General features: G+C 40.5%; 1 protein-coding gene across 8 annotated transcripts in view; it reads right to left on the reverse strand.

Annotated features, from left to right (window-relative positions):
- The window catches only part of LOC119648028 (dynein heavy chain, cytoplasmic), a 53,520-nt gene that overhangs the window by 13,116 nt on the left and 19,741 nt on the right, over nt 1-20,663 (reverse strand). For 2 of the 8 annotated variants that reach the window (XM_038049446.1, XM_038049450.1), the window contains 18 exons: nt 20,424-20,633; nt 20,015-20,362; nt 19,814-19,953; nt 19,128-19,674; nt 17,979-19,065; nt 12,787-12,875; nt 12,678-12,704; nt 12,107-12,342; nt 11,866-12,043; nt 11,604-11,807; nt 11,387-11,544; nt 10,805-11,178; nt 10,556-10,743; nt 9,578-10,501; nt 9,357-9,518; nt 3,571-4,164; nt 3,271-3,511; nt 2,021-2,219 (listed from right to left, as the gene is read on the reverse strand). In XM_038049446.1, the coding sequence (XP_037905374.1) occupies nt 2,021-2,219; nt 3,271-3,511; nt 3,571-4,164; nt 9,357-9,518; nt 9,578-10,501; nt 10,556-10,743; nt 10,805-11,178; nt 11,387-11,544; nt 11,604-11,807; nt 11,866-12,043; nt 12,107-12,342; nt 12,678-12,704; nt 12,787-12,875; nt 17,979-19,065; nt 19,128-19,674; nt 19,814-19,953; nt 20,015-20,362; nt 20,424-20,633 (5,906 nt within the window). Of the gene's footprint in view, nt 1-2,020; nt 2,220-2,697; nt 2,894-3,270; nt 3,512-3,570; nt 4,165-9,356; nt 9,519-9,577; nt 10,502-10,555; nt 10,744-10,804; nt 11,179-11,386; nt 11,545-11,603; nt 11,808-11,865; nt 12,044-12,106; nt 12,343-12,677; nt 12,705-12,786; nt 12,876-17,978; nt 19,066-19,127; nt 19,675-19,813; nt 19,954-20,014; nt 20,363-20,423; nt 20,634-20,663 lie in introns of all 8 variants that reach the window. The other 6 variants (XM_038049451.1, XM_038049447.1, XM_038049452.1 and 3 more) reach the window with 3 other exon arrangements.

Here is a 20,663-nt window from a genome sequence, read left to right on the forward strand (position 1 = left end):
ATGATAAAGGGGCATACGTTTGGCGGAATGACTCGTATGGGGACAGAATCTTACGTGGAAGAGGAGGAGCAAAAGATAATTTCGGTGCGGAGGGGGTATTTAACAGCTATTAGGGCTCCTCCGCCGGTTGTTTTGCCAAACGGAGTGCATTCTTTGTCACAAGGACAGACAGAGTAACCGTCGAGGAGTTCGGGATCTAAAATCATTTAAGTTCGGTTAGGCATCAGGGCGGGCTGGAAATTTTCTCTGAGTATCTCAGTAAATAGGTTCTCGGGAAACACAGGAAGTTACAATCGATATACACCAGATCTTAGTAGACTTTGGGCGAGCACTGTCAGGATTTTGTAATTGAAGAACACAGTTAGTGGACCGAGAGGCCAAGGCTCGAATTGAGCTGCCGCGGCATTGATGATAGATTTAATACGGTTTTCGTAATAGCTTGAATCTCAGATGAATTTGTCATCTTAGGTAGTTTGTTGTTTTCTTCTATTCCTTGTATAATGCATATTTTCAAGGAAAGTTGGGATTTAGGTCGGGTGCAAGTTGAGACGTTACTTGGCGAGGTGACGATCCGACTTTACTCACCGTGACTTTTGTGAAACACAGAAATGAACGCATGCAGTGGAACGTGCCCAATTTGATGCAGTTTTCACTATTGATTTGGACCATGTTGAATGAAAAAAGCAACTGGAAATCCATATAACTCCACAAGTCGTTCATGGATTGCTTAATGATTTTTCAATAGAAAATTCGTCATAACTACAAGTTCTCGGTCTTTTTTTTGCTTTTCGAAGAGATTGTAAGGAATATTGTTGAAATTTTGTCGGTATTCATAATAGGACTCAGATTTCGAACTTAAAAAACAATCATAATATGAGTAAAGGCAACAATCCCGCGCATAATGGCAATACCTACCCCGTCTGTTTTGCATTACACTCAAGACAAGTTGCGCACGGCCTTGTTGTTCTGTTTCGGTGATAGATAGAAAGGAAACATATCATCGGGTAGGATCTTTTACTGCTACAAGGTTGCTGGATAACTACTTTGAGCATAAATATTCGAATATTCGAAGGGCATGAGTCCCTTTTCCTTACGAGAGCATTTCATTGCGCAAATTTATCACCGACTTTCTTTGCGAAATCAATTTTTTTATTCATTCAATTGAGAACAGAATAGAACAGTTTAGAATTCTAGCATTTCAAAGAAAGTATGTGGGAGAAAAATTTAATCGAAACATTAACAAATTTTTCAACCCAGACTGAAAAAAATTGTTGGTTATGAAAATTCAGTTTTAGCAATCACAAGACGTCTTTTTAAAAATTATGTAATAGCCCAAAACAGTGGGGTTTGTGGATCACACGCAGTGGGAGTAAGTTTCTCCACAATTGGATTGCAGACTCAGGACCGCCTTAATAACTAGACAAGCATTAGGCGAACGTCTTTGGAATAAACTGACTTTTCGGAAAAGCTATAATTTGATGGAGCGATGGACGAGGTGATTAAACGCCAACTTCTCGATCTCGGAGTTTGAGTTCGAATCCTGGTTGCCTCACGAAGGTTCCTCTTTATCTTTGTAAGGTTACCATTTGCAAAGCAGTATAGCTACATAAAACGTGAAATATGGGAAAAATAATATGACCCACGCAAAAGTGAATAGGAGGCTTATATGGTTTGATCGGACGCCAACAATAATTCACGAGATGGTTCTCAAAAACGGGCGCAACCTGTCGTATGTTAGGTAACTCTTTGTTTCCTTTTTGGACCAATAGATAATAAGGTAAACTTAATTTCGATTGAGCTCATTCACTTGATGATAGTGTTAGGAATATCACAAGCCCCAAAAATGGGACAACAAAGCCAATATAGCGATTTTCGGTGTATATACAAAGCAAATATGATCTAAAAGTTATTGTGCCGTTATATAACGAAAAACAAGAGCAACATTATGCCTACTTATTAGGAATTAATTCAACGTTAAAATAAAACGAGTTAGTTTTCATTATAACTAGAACATGCTTACGTTATATCTTCGGTATTGAAGTTAGATACTATTAAATTTATAAAGTTTTCTCGCATTATAACTGCACGAATTGATTTCCAATCAGTTGCATTTTCCCCAAGCAGCAAGCATATCGATTCTAATGCCAGTTTAACGACAGCTGGTGGATTAGCCATTGTACGTACTTCAACGAGCTGTTGTTTTCTAATCGACTTTACAGCTAGAGAAGATTATATTATTCAATAAATTGTTGATGGTTATGAGATTATGTAGGAAATTAAGAAAGATTATAATAGAAAGAGAGAGAGGAGAAAGATTATTTTGAGTAGGGATTAAAACAAAAAACAAATGTTTGGCAGTTTGGAAGCATGTTATACACATCTGTTGTAGCACACGTACGTTAAATTGGGTTTAATATATTCACAGGTCCATGTTCATTGCGCTCACAATATTCACACACAATTAGGTTCGATTGTCGTCAATCTGTGGAGGTTTTGTGAACGCAAAGACTTCTGGGTTATTTTCAAGCCTCAATAATTGTATATTTCATAGGTGCATTTGTAGCATTAGAATTTGTATGTATTAGAATAGCTTGCGATGTTAGAAACGATTCCTTATCAACAATGCATGATTACGAGTATTACATAGCAGCTAGTTAAAAATATCTTTGAAATAAAAAAATTTGTTTGTGTTCCTACGTGATCTCAGATGTGTCAAAGTTTACAATCGATGGAATGAAACTCTCTTTGACTAAAGTGCCACGAATAGCTTTCCAATCACTTGCATTCTCATTGAGTAGATCACAAACGGACTCTAACGCAAGCTTAACAATTGCCGGTGGATTGGCCATTGATCTAACTTCGGCTAAATGCTTCTTCTTAATGGCACTCACAGCTATAAGTGTTGTTTAATTTGCAAAAAAATAGAGCAGAAAGTGTTTTTTTATAATATAAAAATCAAATCAACTTCACAATAAAGGTAAGAAAAAAATAGTAAAATTTTTAAAGGAAAGAATAAATCAATTGTTATGAAATAAATCATCATGACGGAAACTCCATTTCATTTGCGATTGCATGATAACTAATCTCTTCCTTGTCCATTGTCACTTATTCGAGCAGGGAAGAAATAGTTAATCTCCTACAAATGGCAAATGATGAATGAAGTGACCATTCACGCTGCTAAATGTTGCGCAAAGGAGAAAAGGATTCACGGTGCTAGGACAAATTGAAAGGGAAAAGGAGGGGGGTGATGTCAAATGAGAAAGATAATACCTTGCTGCGCTTCAATAACAGCCGGTTCGACTTGAGCTAAATCAGCCATGACACACTTTCGCTTCTCTTCAATTTTAACGGTCTGTTGCGCCAATTGTTGTTGAATTTCTTGTGATTGAACCTTCTTCTTTTCAGCTTCTTGTTGATCCTTGAACATCTGCTTCAATTTAGCATTGGCAGCCTCATTCTTCGCTTGCAATTCTTGTGACTTGACAGCTAACGATTTTTGCATTTCTTCGACCTATAGCCACATGAAGTTATCGTATATCGACTTTTCAAATCACGAGCCCTTGAACTTACCTGTTCCACAGTTTCTGCGATCTTATTCAAACCGACATTCAAATGAAGTTGTTGCTCTTCCAAGTCGCTACGTTTTTCCGAATACAACTTGACGAAATGATGAATAAAGTCCAAATAGTGACGGGGCGTAATAGCCATTGTTCTTCCACCTCGCTTGGCCAGTTTAGCATTAGCATTATGCAGCGTTTGATGTACATATACACAGCCGTTGATAACTGCATCACGATGTGATGGCTGAGCGGGGATATTAGGACAAGCGGCAGGGAAGAAGTCAGGTGTTGTCCAATTTGGTTTCTCTAAGTCGACACGTTGAGTGAACTCTTTGCCTACTTGGAATAGAGCTGAGTCTGACCAATCGCCGAACCAATTCAAGACGCAACGATTGAACAAAGCTGGTGATGTAGCTGCACGATCTTTGAGACCATCGGTTGATGGATTCATGGTGAAGACGACGTGGAGATTGCGCATAACTTGTTGTGTGAACCATTTATATAATTCATCGTTGGAGTCTAGCATGAGGCCTTCACGTTGGGCGCCTTCTTTGCACTGGGTCATCAAGGTTGTGTATTCATCTCCCTCGAACAATCCTGGAACCTAGAATGGGATTTTTGTGAATAAACTTTCGAAAATCATTTTGATTCCACTGAATATTGATGTGGTATAATATATGCTAGATGTTACTCTAGTTGTTGGCGTGGCTTTGTAAGGGAACTGGAGACAAATTTTGTGTTGACGAAATGAAAATGGATAATTTTAATATCACATTTCAGATTATGCGAACTAGTAAAGATAAACTGGGAAATTTCAAAAGAGCTTGATATGCATTCGTCTTTACAGTTTCAGTTCAGAGTTACTCTTTTGTACTTTTCAACGCACTGGTAGCTATATCTTCCATAAACATTCAGGCTTCAGAAGGAAAATCAGGTTAGAAAGGGAATTTATTCGCATATCAATGGAGGTGAGCGTGTGTTAATTTGGCGCATGCGGGAAATCATGGCCGCTTAGGAACATAGCGGAACCATCAGCAGGGCAGCAGTTTATTTAGTTACCTTTTTCAAAACTATCTTTTTACGTGTTGTGTGCTTTGTTATCTATTTGGATTGCCATTTTGATTCGTGTCCTTTAATTCGACACTTTACATGGCTACATTTTATTTAATGTACACTACGCTTTCACATATACGGTCAGCTCCTCCTTATATTTAACCCGAAATGACGCCGCCACATATAGCATGTAAAGGAATTCATAGACTCCACAATTTCATTAAATATAGTGACATTGGGTTTAGCCGTATCAGAGTAAAATGGATGTTACAGATAGACAGACACAGCCTTAAAAAATAAGGTATCCATTTAATTTCTCAAGGCACTGCATATGCAGGTGCTCACAGGTAAGACATTTTACTTCAAGTATATTTACGTGCTACAGCCGCTAGCTTCTGGTAATGTTCTTCATCCTTCCTCCAATTCTCAAAAGACCGAATATACGATTAAATATCGTAGTGAACTGCTCTTTTCGCCTTTTAAGTTACCCATCATGGTAGATCAGAAGAACACCAATTGTGGGGTGCCACCTCATCTAGGTTAGGTTAGGTAGGTTATGCATGAAATAATTTCATGATACAGTTCTGAAAATGATAGTGCCTGTTTCATGTGGATTGGTCGACAAAATTCAGTTTTATTCAGATTGAATTTCAGACCGTGTTGATGAGGCGGTCATTGCATTTTTTAAAAATGTTTTTTGTGATCGATGTATCGACGAATGTCTCGAATTTAAAAGTTACTGCAGTATCGTATGCCCTGTTGCCGTCTATAGTTCTGAGTGTTCTCAAAATATAAAAGACAATTAACGGCGTCTCGCGGTAATGGAGACGAAGATGTTGCCTTGGACTTGTCGCATAGCACGTCTTGATCACATCCGAAATAAGGTTATTTGCAATCGATATGGGGTTGGACCGATCGTGAAAAAATTGCGAGATAGAATTCACTTACCAAGATTGGTCTGATGGATAATTTAATTTGCGTCAGAGATAAATGTACTCTTCACGGCGACTAAGTGCACATTAATATAATATACCATAATATAGTGGGCTTCTTAAGATATCGGCCGTTCCTTTCATATTGATGAATGTCAGACCAGGCCGCCAATGTCCAAACCATGGTAGTTGCAGAGCACTCAAAACCCTTCACCGTGGTTGTTACTGCCCCAATGTCTTCGATCCGGTAAAGTTGTTGGGAGTACCATCCTCATGTACTTGAAGAGGGCGATCAGACACAAGTTTGAAGTGGTTCTTGCCGCGAAGATTCACCGGATGATACCATAAGAATCGGGATGGTCCTTTGAGAGAATATGCTGCAGAATTCCTGGATATGTTTTTGCCCCGATTATTTGCGATTGCCATCATTGCGGAAGTTTTATGCTGGTGATGATTACGACCATATCGCAAACAAAGCCCGCCGCTTTACAATTTGCGGGCAGTATTCCTTCATTGTGGTAAAAGTTTTAGATAGGTCTCGCGTCCACCGCACAATACTGACTTTATTGTCTTCTAGTGACTGATATGGTGTTGAAATGAAGTGCTATAACATGCTTCCAACTCGAGATAAGGTCTGTATATGGTCTACTCTCGGACTATTTGCCTTCAGCTAACAATGAGGCGCTGCCTTTGTGGTTTCTACTCTTTTGCTTGACGTCTCACTGCTTACTAAAAAAACTTTTTGGGGGTCAGATTTTCAGCCTTCGCTCCCCTGTGTTTCAGGCGAAATCAAATATGCGACCAGTTTCGGAAAGTAGTAATTGAGCCTTCTCATTTGCTAACCCACATGGACACATTCTGTGGCTCCGCTCAGACCAACTGTTGTAATAATTGATCTAACTAAATCGGGTGTGACAGACAGACAGACGGACGGACAGACATCGACTCGATTCTAATTGTTTAACAAAAAACCTTAAGAAAAGTCACTTCTACTTCTGATCTATGTTCCCTAAAAGGGGTCTCCGAAAGGGAAGATTAAGCTGTTAAATATGATTGCCATTCACCCTTTGGGGGGGGGGGCCTAGAGCACGCCAGGTACACTCCCTTCCACTTCATCAGGTGCTTGTCGTCGTGGATAAGGAGTCGGCCGTTAACGTTCTTCAAAGGACCATCGAAAGATTTGTGGCAAGTTTTTTTTCTGAAATCATTGCATTCTGCGGCATCTTCTACTTCCTTGACTGGCGAAATAACAAACTCTTTTTTATCACGGCGCACACAATGTTAAACTTTCCGGGATTTCATGCGGTATTAATGCGAATGCTTCACGTCAGCCGTCACTCACATCGTCCATTAATCCTCCTCAACGATTCGGCAGTAAATCAGATTTTGTGACGTCCGTTCAGGACGTGGCTGACGACCTGCGTAGCACCCGAGAAAAGGCGCCCGAAATAATATGCAAGCGAAGGTAAGCGGCTCTCAGATGATGATCCCTTTTGAGGGTGATGTCAGCGCCTCTCTTGTTATATATATCTAGAAGACAACTCCTAAATCCACTACTGATCGCAGAGTTGTCAATCTGATTGTTCTTACGGTATCGGTCGATTGAAACCCAACTGACCTTATAACAGTCTTTGTCCTCGAATAATATGCCACCGGCAGAGATCTACAAATCTCAAATCACTATTGTTACGGTCGTCAAAACTGTACTCCGCCAGTACATGGTGAGCAAGATGTTGTCAGAGCTCACCATGTCATTCAGATCATCCTAGCCTGCGTGTAATTGTTCGTAGCATCCTTCCCCACTATATCGAAAGTGTCCGGTGGTGCATAACAGTGTACAATTGTGATGCTTCTTAACCTGCACTGGAATCTTGTAGTCAGAATCCTGCAGGAACCGGCTCCCAGATCAAGTGAACGGGCTTTGCGGTAGCTGGCAGAAGCAACCCAACCCCAGATCCTCTTCTGCAACCATTTGCCTTTCTGAAGTATACAAGTACATTGACGTAAGATTCCCACCATCCTGCTTTGTTTTGTCCTAGAATGTACTGGAATTCTCGCCTTTTAGGACAAGCAGGGAATGCCTTGAGTGTATGCTTAAGCCCCAACTCACAGAGCATTTTTCTGCTTTCAAGAAATTAGAACTTTATTTCATTGATGTCATCAATAATCTCAAAATGAATGAAATCACGGAGACTATTTCAAATTCACCTGTAGATTTTCGACCTCCTGAAGAAAATAGCATTCGTTTGTATGGATATGTGGACTACTGTATTTCCAAGCCAAGGTGATGGAAAAGGAATGGAAAACTGGGGGACTCCATTAACCTTTGCAAAGCTACACAGGAGAAACTTTTAAAATGTAGAAAAATAAGGCGTACTGATAGAATAAAAAAATGAATATTGCACGAATGCGATGACCAAGCTAAACACATGGTATGCCCTGAATGGCTCAAATACTTCTCTCGATCAGCGACCAATAGCTAACATCAGCAACAGACAACACAGCACAAACCTGAAGTACACTTCATCCATCACTTAAAGGAAGAAGTTATTTTTATTGAAGAATTGATTTAACGATAGTTTGCAAAACACTAGCTTTCCTATTCCTGCCTCTAGCGACAAGTGCAGAAAGCTAAGAGGATAGACCAAGTTTTTCCTTGAAATTCAATGCGAAATACTACGTTGGCTTAATGCTAGACCCGTTATGGAAACTTAAATTGGTGAATCATTGGGTTCCCTCAGTTTTACCTACCATTGTAATGAAAACTGAAATAAAACAGAGAAGATACATGTACCAACCATATCCATCAACATGCAAAATGTCCAGGAAATTATTAGCTTAAACTATTTGAAATGCTGTCTAGAAACCCTTGCGATGTCTATGGATATTTCGCTATGGATCCTCAAATTTCTAGCCGAACGCGCCGTCAATTCGAAGCTAATTGCCCCAGGCCCCCCTCAAGTTATAGTTTAACTCCCGTTTAACTACAAGAAGTCAACGTCAGGCTTCCGGACTTTTTACTCAACTTGTGTCGTAAAACCAAAGAAATGCCTCTCAATAACCTCCAGCAAAAGTTTCGTAAAGGTGTGTAGTGACTCGTGCTCTTCCTCAACATTTTACAAATGCAACACTCTTAAACACAAAAGAGTCATACGATCAAAATGCGTTTTGAGGATATTCCAGCAAACGCCCAATGAACATTTTTAGGTATAGAAAGTGGGATTAACTTCATCGAAAGTTTAACGTTCTACAGAATTCTGATGAGTCGCAGGTTCTAATATTCGGCCTCCTCAATAGTCAAATACTTTAACGAGAAACTGTGTAAATGTGCCATTGCGGCTATTTACTCATGGGGAATCGATTGGTGCGATGACGGGTCATTCATTCCTTTCATTGTGTGTTTGGTAAGGATTGTTTGCCGGGAAACCGGGTTCAGTTTCCCACCGAAAAGATTGCTTGATTGATTGAATATATGAGATCAAGCGCCATAATTTATATGTTATTCGGACCCACTAATTTTAACGTATACGAATTCAGTTGATTAAAGTGGATCTTCCAAAATTTGATTGCTTCGACATTTATGGGTTAACGTTGACAATTGATTAAATTTTAAACATTTGCGAAATCAGATCTTTTACTCTTTATGTATAATGGAAAAGGGTGGAATCACAATCAAGCGACAATTCGTGCTTTTATTTGAACTAAGTATTTGAATTACTACTGCTACTGAGCTGCTTCGATTGATTCAAAAACGCATTACTTGTGAATTTTAGATTGCGCTTAATGTAATTAATGAAACTCTTAAACTTACCTCTCCGTTAGCCAATAGAGTATTCATTCTTTCCAAGAAGCCAGAATCTAATACGTTGGACTCATCCAGAATGAACGCAATTTTCTCATCCTTGCAACCAGACCTTCGCAAGACACAACGCAAATCCTCATCGAAATCTTCGCTAGTGTATTTATTGTGAACCTGTTAATAAATTTCACTTTGAAATGTTTGAATTCGTTATCATAAGAATAAAAGCAAACCTTAATTTGGAAAATAGATAATCCATTCATCCATGCAACAAATCGTGACAAAGTTGTCTTTCCTGCGCCTGAAACACCGATCAGCAAAAGATGTCCTTGTGGTTGACGGAAAATACGATCAATACGTAGCACATGCTCCAATACTTCATCGAACAAGACAAGCGGCACATCCAATTCTTCTTCGTAGAATACTTTTAGACGAGCCTTGACGTAATCGCGCAGTTCTTCCCGATTAACTGGCATATAATCCTTTGAAAGCCAGTTGCTGTACAGAATTGGACGGGCCAATGCCTTTTCACCGTCAACACTTGGGAAGTGTTTCATGGCGACAATGTCAATATTTTCATTTGTCCAGCGACGTTCCGTATCATCGACAAGACGATCTTGGAAGAGGCGAAGAGCTTCATGAGCCCAGAGACGAACTAATCCCTCAACCGGCAAGTTGTCTAGTGGCCTAATAGCCTCACAGATACCACGAACCCATCTAGTCATTTCACGAGGTGAGTAGACATAATGTGGTTGCATGTCCTGAGTGAAACGATCTTGTGATGCCAAGTAGAATTCAACCATGGCATTAGTCAATGGTTCAGCGTAACCTCTCAGAGCAGGCATCAATCTTAACATTGCACGACTGAATGTTCCGTAAATCTGTTTCAGTGAAGTCTCGCCGGGATAGTCGACATAAATAATTGGTACATGACGTAAGAAGCGATGGCTTAGTGGCTTTCTTCCAGGATCTGTTGGAGGATTACAAGCGCCAACAAACTGAATGCGCTCTAAGGAAACCCAAGCTTGGTCACTGGCTCGATAGAATCCTTTGTGTTCAACCAGTTGGCGTAAGAAAGAAATGACCCGCTGTGTTCCGTAAGCGTCCATGTCTGGCAAGTTGATTTCATCGCAGAACAGAACAAGCCATTTTCCAATCTATGAACAACGATAATGAAGAATAGAAAAAAAAATATGTTTTTCTAATCATACCTGAATTGGAGACAGAACAACACCGTTTGGTGTCTTGCGATATTCACAATAATGATCAAACGTTTTCAGCAACAATTCTGGTGTTGTAGCAGATGAGAAATTCAAGCCGACAACTTCCATATCAGGCAGCGCACGTAAGGCCGAGAACAGAGTCATTGTTTTACCAGAGCCTGGCGGTCCGCAAAGTACTGTAAGGCAACGATAATTAAGTTCTACCCATTTTCATTTGAAGGCAATCCATTAATTTACCTAAAGGCTTATGCTCTGCTAACCAAGTGTATAACAAACTTTCATGGCGAACAGTATCAAGAGTGGGAACGACAATATCAGGAGCTGCGACCTTATGCGTTTCAACTTCAATAACTGGGACTTTGTTAGACCAGGGAACCCATTCACCAGACATATTAACCTCGTAGTCAATGATAGGTGATCCTTGGTTACCAGGCAAAGGAACAGTTGTAACACTTCGGAGGAAATCACCTAAATCGACGCGAACCTTGAGTTTAGCATCACCAGCGAATGACCATAAGATGGAGTAGATCAAAGCCTTTGGAATGTATTGTTCAAGTTGTTCTGGAGCTACTGGGAAATCTGGATGTTGTTGATTGAAGTTTAAGACGTTTCTGTGAGGAAGAATTTTTTTTTTTAAATGGTACAGTTGAATTGAATTAAATAATAAGAATGTGAGCGTGCATTTTAATAGTTTTTTCTCTGTTGGTAGGAGTGGAAATAAGAAGCCAATAATTTTAGAATGAAAGAAAATGTATCTAGAACACTCAAATCCGTTTTAAATTTAAGTGGAAGGATAAAAATGTTCGAGGCAATACTGACCTGACGGCTTGGTTAAGCATTGAGAACAATGAGCTCAAAGCGCGCAGACGTGTGAAATCCATAATGTGCTCTTGCTCCATCGCATATTCTAAGCATCGAACAATAACACCATCGGCTGAGAAGAACGGCTGAATCAGGGTAGATATTTCTCGTTGAGTCTGGAAAGGAAAATTTAATTTAGCAGTCGTTTACAATCACGCCGTTAGACGCAACTTACTTGCAAAGATGGCGAAACTTCGTCCTCCTTCTCTTGAGTTTTACTTGTTCCAAAGTTATCTTCATCCGATTCTTCCAGTGGAATATTACGCAAGCGTAACAAGTAGTTCTCAAATATCATTTCGGTGGAAAGAACATCTTCGGAGAACCAAACCATGCCGCAACGTGATACCGTAGCCAAGGTAGCGAATTTAAGATCTTGTACCTAGCGAAAATTGTTACATTATACACAGCTGCCATTGGGGATAGTTTCTTATTCATACCTCAAACATGACGCGAACATTTGGTGGCAACGATAAACGTTCACCATTTGGCAAGGTTAAAAGTTTGTTATCATCGAGCACCGAGTTCAAATTTTCTACCCATTCAGGATCAACGTCACCGTCGAATATAATCCATTGGCGCTTGTTGATTTCACCTCGTACGTTGTCAATAATTTTTCTGCATGAAGGACAAATCAATCAAAAAAAGTTCGTAGAAGCAAATTGCCGAATGAAAATATACCTCAGAATGTGCGTAAACAAACCATCTGTCCATTCTCTCGTGTTTGGATCGAGGACACCATACAGCGCTTCTTTCGATATAGCCTTTGGATCAATGACGTGCGCCACACCTTCGGTTCCTTCGAATCTTTCCAGAGCTTTGAGTAGCACTTTCCATGCAGTTGATTTACCAGATCCAGATGGACCGACCATCATTAGACCGTGATTGAGGTTGCTGATTTGGTATAGTTGAAGTACCTAATTTTGGAGAATGAGCGTAATACAAATTATTCATAGGAAACACTCCTCCAATTTGAATAGCAACGAATAAACATGAAAATCAAGACAACATTTCTAAATGCATGAAATTGATAATGCAACAAAATAAAACTTAAAACCTATTCTTGCAGTTTCTGAAATTTGTATGTTAGTCAAATTATTTTATAAGAGTTCCTAGTAGTAGAGTAACCTAATTATAATTTGCCTTCAATAAAAGATCTATTCGCTTCGTATCTTACGAAGTCCTAGCGATAAATTTTGAGATGGACACAAACTCATTGTGAATGTGCTACAGTACAAATGGTTTTTCTTACTTTTTCCACCCAAGTTTCACCATATCCCTTTTTAGTAGCGTTAAAGTGAAATTAGAAGTTAGTATTATTGGAATTTGTCGTACTAAAAAAAGGAAACACAAGTTTTTACCTTTTCCATCCAAGCAGCACCTTGTTCATCACCTTCTCCGCAAACCAAGTACTCCTCAGCGCAAACTTTACGGATTTCATCCTTAAGACCTAGAAGGAAAGCAGAAATTTCAGTTATTGTAACTTAACTATGATCTCGCTAAATTTCTTTAAGGTCCAGATTTAATTGGATTGCCGCACTAGCGATTGTTATTATATGATGAGTTTTGGATAGGACTAAACGCTGTGCCCTGTGAGTTGCAGCTTCTCTGATTGTTGTAGCTGAAAGGAATAGAAATTTGTGGGCTAGCAAACTGCAAATTTCGAAACTTTACTGCTACAACGCCTCGGATAGGCACTGACCTCACGCCAAAGACCTTTGGCTATCGAAAATGGACTATGATTATTTTCTGGAATGTGCGCGCCCTCCTTGACAATGGCAGTCAGGGTCCGAAGAATGCTCGCTTTTTCAAACTTGAGAGAATAGCAATGATATAAGCTGGACATTCTGGGACTAAGCGAAGTACGATGATGGGACTCTGGAAAGCACTCCTCGCTCTCTTGCGGCCATGTGCTATTGCACTCTGTTAAATTCAATGGTAACCGTGATAATGGTGGGAGGTTTATGGATTTCTGCAGCTTCTATCCCCTCATCATTGGTGGCGCATTGTTCAAGCACAGAGCCTACCATGGGGTTTCAACTAAGCGACACCGTATGAGCAATCAGATTGATCACTTTGCCATCAGCAGTAGATTTAAGAGTTGAGAGAGGTGCTGTGATCGGCCTTGAAAGGGATCTCTATCTGATGGTCATTTACATTCGATCGCGTCCTCTTCTTCCCTCAGAGTTATAATGATGATCCAGCTGTCGCTCGACAGGAGGAAAGCTATATTGCTGATCGGACCGCAGATACACTGAATAATCCACCAGAGAATGTCGATGAGTATGAAACAAACGACACGCAGGTCATCGGCCATGTCTCCAAATGACGCCATAAAATCTGACTGAATATGGAATTGTGGAAGCGAATCGATGAACGGAAGGTATTGAAGGCTCTATTGCTCGAGTGCGATTGATTTCAGGCGGGACGCGCTCGAACGCCCTGATAAAAAGGAATTCGCAGTAAAACGTAATAATTTCAGAATTGTACACCGCATCATGAAAGAACTTGGATGTGGTCGCAAATCATTCGATGGTCTTGTGAAGGACATTGAAGTTCGACTCCTCATTCACGATGCTGAGCAGCGGCACGGTTCTTAACCCTATCCCATCGGTCTCTTGTGAATGGAGTCACAGCAATTTACGGATACGGAAATAGCGAGTGGAAGAAGGGGATAATAATAATAATAATCGTTGGTGCAACAATCCATATTGGATCAAGGCCTTGAAGTGTCTTAGAGCACTTCATTTAAGACCGTAACGGTACACTACAATACACTGTAGGAGGCAATGTGGTCAGCATTGCGCTCGCCCGAGATTATTACCCTGATTTGACTCAGGTACTCATTCAAAGCTGAGTCGACTGGTATCCGACGTGAAATCACGATACAAATTCCGCTGCCACCAGTGAGATTTGAACCGCGACCTTCCGTACAATAGCCTTGTGCTCTAACCACTCAGCTATCCGGACACGGAAAAAGGGGACCATCCCAAAAATAATAGCTAAGTAATCTTGTTAAGCATCAAAGAACGTCTTGAGAGCTTGATCGTCAGAGTGTAGTGCCGGGGCTTTGCGATGGGAGCGGAATTTCATTCGTCTCTTTCGGGATTAATTTGCCCAAATAATGCATTCTACAGTGTGAAATTACCTTCAGATTCGCCGCATATTGCACATTATTGAATGCATGCGGACGAATTGATTGTGACGCTACTGCGCATGTTGCTGGCAACATGAACTCGAGAAGTTTAAGGCCAGGTCTAGCGGAACCGGCTGATCGAGAGGCAGGGGAGAATAAGAACAAGAACGGCGCTTTTGAAAACGGTGTCACATCGAACGGAAGGATAATTTAGAGAAAAACATAGTAGCTCATCGGATTTTCCTTAGTTCATTGTTTCGACATTTTTCTCTGAATTGTGTGAATGTAAGCGACATATGAAAGCGCAAAATCTCCGAGGAATTTGAAGTCCAAAGGGGAGTCCGCCAGGGTTGCATCTTACCACCGATTTATTTCTTCTTGTTATGGGTGACGTTGTTCCTGCCGCAGGGCTTAGAAGAAGTCATGCAAAATTACTCAAAATTAAAATTTTATAAGTTCTCCTTCTCTCCACCTTCAATTGTAAGATATTTTTATTTTTGATTGATTAAACATGCCACAGTTACAAGATTTGACGAAAAGGGTGGCCACTATGAAACTGTTTATCACTAAACCTACCCCCTCGATCAGTTTCCCATCATCAGCAATGGCGCAACAGCCGTTATTTGGTCTAGGTCTGCCTTAGAAAGGAACTGCAGATATTCCGGTTTTGCGACGAGATCAACTAATTCGATATTTCTAAAGCTGTCTGGCGTCCTGGTTAATGCCATCGCTCCATCGGAGGAAGGGAAGGGGGGAGGGTCTGCCACGTTTTCTTTCTCTACCATAGGTATTGCCCATATAGACTTTCCGGCTTGGATCATCCTCACCTATACGGATTAAATGAGCCGCTCACCAGAACCTTTTGAGCTGGATTTTATCCATAACCGGATGATCGTGATATCACTCATAAACTTCGTCCTAATGTAGGCATCCTACTGATGTTATCTGGCCTCTCACATTGGTCAGGGTCAGCCTAGTCAATCTTATCAATTTCGTAGGGATACCTAATTCTCTCATGGCCATGTGCAGTTCTACCTTAGCTATGGGCAACTGATGGTCATACTCCAACATCCGATCTGTTACAGATTTATCAGGAGTCAAGCCTTTTTGGCATGGGCCGGTGGTGTTCTGGGCGTGCGGTGCTATCCCGCCTAGCAAGATAGTGGAAATATCTTAAAGATGGTACTTAGCAAAGTGATAGCTTAATAATTCCTGTACTGTGTAATATCTCCCCTTTTTATGTATGGGACGTTTGCCAGTTTTCCGACATTGATTCGCTGTCCCACACCGTGCGCATCAGTTGATGAACCGCTTGGCGTAGTTGGTCGCCTCCATATTTAACCAGTTCGAGTGTAATTCCATCGGCTCCTCGCATTCCACGCATCATCATATTCGATTTGCATTTGCGCAATTGGATAAATTTATTATTTTATTATATTTATATTATTCGGTAATTCTGGGATAGTTAGTCCATTGCATAACATAGTTCGCAGTGGAATTATCGCTCGTTTTCAATATGTGACCACTTCACCGCCACTTCCGACTTCTGCTTAATGTGTCCACGAGCATGGTAACCAAGTCCGATGACTCGACGTAGACACGGTTGATAAAACTTTGGAGCTTTCGAGCATTTCATGTAGTGTTTCCATAGAAGAACATTGACACGAAATAACTCCAATTTGCCGTCTTCTGGAAAAAACGTCAAGCGACATTAAGCTTCGTGGTTGCGTCGGCAGAGATCACAGTACATTCATATTTAAATTGTTCAATGCTCTCCATATTCTGTCTATTAATGACCAGTCAGACTTTCAGTAAGACTTTGCTCGTCTCCTTTTCCGAATCCAGAGCCATTTGATTGTCTGTCTATGGTATATAATTGATTATAACTCATCAGAGACAATTGAGTGGCCACATTTCTAATTGTCTGAGCACCGGTGCAACCATCATTTTTCTGAGATCAGGAAGAAGTTCATCTGCCAGCGCAAAGATTACATGAAGCGGAGTTTTGCGAAGTTGTGCCGCAACAAAGATTCAATTTTCTTTTTGAGGTAAGCCGGTGGACGGCGCTGCGTAGTACACTATAGGCCTGATAAGAGTTCCTTAAATGTTGGGACTTTTAGTCGAATGTATCCCCTATTTAACTTCTATAACCGCTTTGATCGTAAGTGAGTCGTCACCCTTCTAGGTGCTTCATTCTTGTGTTCAACGGTCATTTCGTTGGCCCCAAGTGATAGTTGTTTGCACAATGTAGAAGCATTTACGACGTTTTTAATAGAGTTGAAGGCCCTGTACAATTCATCTTACTTCTCCTTTCTCCCAATAGCACCTTTTAGCTTCGTTGACGCAGTATATCCAGATGAATTTGGCAGAGGTGAAATATCAATAGTTGTTGGGGTTGGGATTTGCTCAGAAGGTTGCTGAGAGCTTTAAACACAGTAAAAACAATAAAGGGCTCGAATAGTTTTCTTTTCATAGAGCCCTAACGTTTTTGCTTCTAGCATTAAAGTCTTCCGTTTCTAGGACTTCAGTCATACTGCCAAGAAAATAAAACAATTATCTTAGTTCATTCTGAACTCCTGCATTAACATCGAAGGGAGAAAGTAGACTAACGCAACTATTAGTCTAGTGGCTTTGATAATATCGTTTGAGGAGGTTTGCTTATTCGTCTAAATTTGATTCTATTTCGGAGGTCGAGTGCAATTTTACTGCCGAGATGATATAAACCCATCAGGTTTATCTGGGATTTTTCGATTATGGTGAATAGCTTCTGCTGCCTTAGTTGGGGAAATGCTACCTCCATCCTCTTCTGAAAAGGACGAATTCTTTGGACGATCCCGCAACGGAAAATTAAATTGTTGGAGAGGAAAGGTTTGATGTCCTTCTCTTTAGCTTAATAGTTGTAAATGAAAATATTTGCATACGATATCGCATAAAATACTTATCTAAATCTCGAAAAATCCACCTTCTTAACATCTATGATACCCTTCAGTGATACATATTTCGCTGTGTCGAAAAAGTGTAATCCATCATCACTTCGGTGAACTTGAAAACTTTGTCCATTAGTATCGGGTAATTTTTTTTAAAGATATTTGGATCATAAAGAACCGTATCTCCGATTGGGAGTTGCGAAAAGTTTGTTTTATCAGCATGTTGAAGACAGAAAGGAACCATGTTTAACTGTGGGGTGGGGACGTACAATAATCAGGATGAGCGCGCTTTGCGTCAGCTACTATTTTTGGCACATTGATTCTACTACTTTTTCCGTTTTATTCAGCGACTTAACATCACCAAAAATACTCAAGGGGCGGAGGTATATCTCATTTTAACTGAAATATACGATAAGTATCCAGATTTTGACAGAACGCTTACCGTACAATTTTTGATATCATTTTTTGATAAATTAAGATACAAACTTACCTTTCATTTCTGCACGAGTATATCCAACATTCGGGAACACATCACTCAACAACGAGAACAAAAGTGGAATATCTTCAGCAACCAACTTTGGTACCATAGTCTCACAAACTGATTGAATCAAGATCTCCTGTTCCGGTAAATTTTCAGCGATCGAAGCTTCATCAATATTAGTTTCGCCACGTTGGGTCATGTTTTCCTTAATCCTCATGATACGATCCCGTTTCACATTACCAGCAGATACCAACACAGATTTCAAAGCACGCAAACCGAAATCGTAATGGGATTGGTTGGACAATTGTTCGTCGCACAGCTTGAAGAATGGTACAATTTTGCAAGCCAATTTCTCAGCAGAACGGAAACCTTGACTGAACAACATAACCTCGGCGATGAGTTGACGATCTGGTGTTGTCATAGCCAATGATCGGAAGAGTTTCTTCAAGTTATCGGGCAAGTTGGAACGTCCAGCGTAGCCAGGATTCATGGTGATGAAAATAGCCATGTCGGGTGAAACTCGTACTTGCTTTCCAACTAATTCAACGGAAATACTTTCTTTAGCATTTTCCTGTTGAGACTTCAAAGCCTCCTGGATTGTTTGAATTTGCTGAGAGCAAGCTGACAGCATACGTTCTTCTAAACGATTGAATTCATCGAAACAACCCCAAGCACCAACTTGACACAAACCAACGAAAATTCTTCCCATAGCTTGGAAATCAAAGGTTTCGTCACAATTGAAGACAAGAACGAAACGTCCCAGTTGGTTGCCCAAAGCCTTGACGGATTCCGTTTTACCCGTACCAGCGGGACCGAATGGAGAACCTCCAAGCCTCGACTCTAAGGCCTGAGTCATAGTCAAGTAGCAACGGTCAGTGAGCGGAGTCTGTACCAAGCGATCTTGGACTCCCAAATATTCGAATCCGTAATAGAAACGAGCATTAGCCATGTGGATCGTGAGTTGTTGTAGAACTTCAGTTTGACGAGGATCGAAGTAGAAACGCATTTCACAGAGCCATTGGAATGATTTCGGATTTGTGACGCCGTGGGCGATCAAACGTCTGGTGACGGTACGTTTGTGGACAAACTCGTTGATCTGTTACGAAAAATCGTAATCAATGAAATCTTCCCGCGAAAATAAAGTTACATTTATCTTACCAAATGTTCTAATTTCTTACGACGCAATGGCGGTTGTTCTTGAAGTACAGAATCAGCCAAAACATTAAGTGTTGCTTCAACAGTTGACAATACTCGATTTAACGGTTTTGTGCTTGGATTTTCTGATGATTGTTGAAGAGCAGCTTCAACGTCCTCCGACCAAAGAATCTGTGCGGCCAAAACGACTATCTGCGCTTGATATTTGTCGCACCACTCCATATATTTTTGTGGATCAATTGAACCTTCTTTAAACTGCTTGATATCCTGGACAGCTTGAGCTAAATTTGATGCCAAGGAGAAACGCATTTCTTTCTCCACAAGAGTAAGCCATTCGTTAATCTTTGGGTGGTCAACGGTTGAGACTGGTCGAATAAATTGAACTTCTTCACCCTCCCGAGATGCAATACCGAGGATGACTGTGTTGTCTTCGTTCAGAAGAATTGCAGCAACACCAGCAAACATTTTTTTGAAGTGCTTTTGAAGTCGAGCGATATTCTTGCTGTTGCCGATAATTTCAAGCAGATCTTCATCACCGACGAAGTAGAATCTGAAGAGGATGGAAAGTGTAAATATCAAATTGTGACAAAATGTTCTAAATGGACGCGAAAATGCTGGCTCAGGGTGAATTTTAACTAAATATTCTGGTGAAAATGTGTAAGTTGCTGTCCAATTTGCCAGATTCTCACCTTGGGAATGATGTTCTCTCCCTCTCAAGATATTCTCCCAGGGCTTTCTGGATTTTGCCAAGCAGATCAGCGAGTCTTTCCAATGAGCGTTGAACAGCTGGGATGTTCAGAACATCCATAACTTTTGGTGATTTTGTGACCTATTGAATATGTTTCATCCTTTAGTTCTCATGTACATCAAAACTTTTCTCAAACCATTACCTTCTTCATCAAACCCAAGAATTCAGAACTGATGCTTTGGAATCTTGATGTCTCCACCGGCAGCAACGTTTTGATATCAGCACTTCCCGAGAATATACCCTCTAAATAGACCCATCGACGTTGAACATCAATCCAGACATCAAACAAGGCGTTAATGCGATTCAATTTCTCCTCCCAAGTTAATGCCTCTTCTTCGAAAACTTTGTAGTAGGGCGAGAGTTTCATAGCAGCAACTGAATTTATATGTTCCTTGACCTTGTTGAACAAATCATCCCAACCACGGATGATTTTGCATTTGTTCTGATAGTTGATGAGATCAAGCTCATAGTTTTGCCATGATTCGCGAACCTGTAAGGGCGACGTGTTGTTTCAGGCAAAACTTGGGACAAATGAGGGGATTAAGACGCACCTGTTTCAAGAATTCTTCCAAAGCCATTTCTCCTTGGGCGATGAGAATAGTGTCCTTAACAATCGACTCATTCTTCAGCAAATTAACATCATAGACTTGTCCAAGCGCCAATTCAGATAGGATCCAATTCACTTTTAGTTGTCTTGTGAGTTGTTTCCAATGTCGTTCTTTCAGTGCATCAGATTTCAATTCTACGATGAGCATGTTGACCTGGAAAATATTCAATGTAATTTGCAGGAA

Source organism: Hermetia illucens, chromosome 2, assembly GCF_905115235.1.
Source record: "Hermetia illucens chromosome 2, iHerIll2.2.curated.20191125, whole genome shotgun sequence".
Lineage (NCBI taxonomy): Eukaryota > Metazoa > Arthropoda > Insecta > Diptera > Stratiomyidae > Hermetia > Hermetia illucens.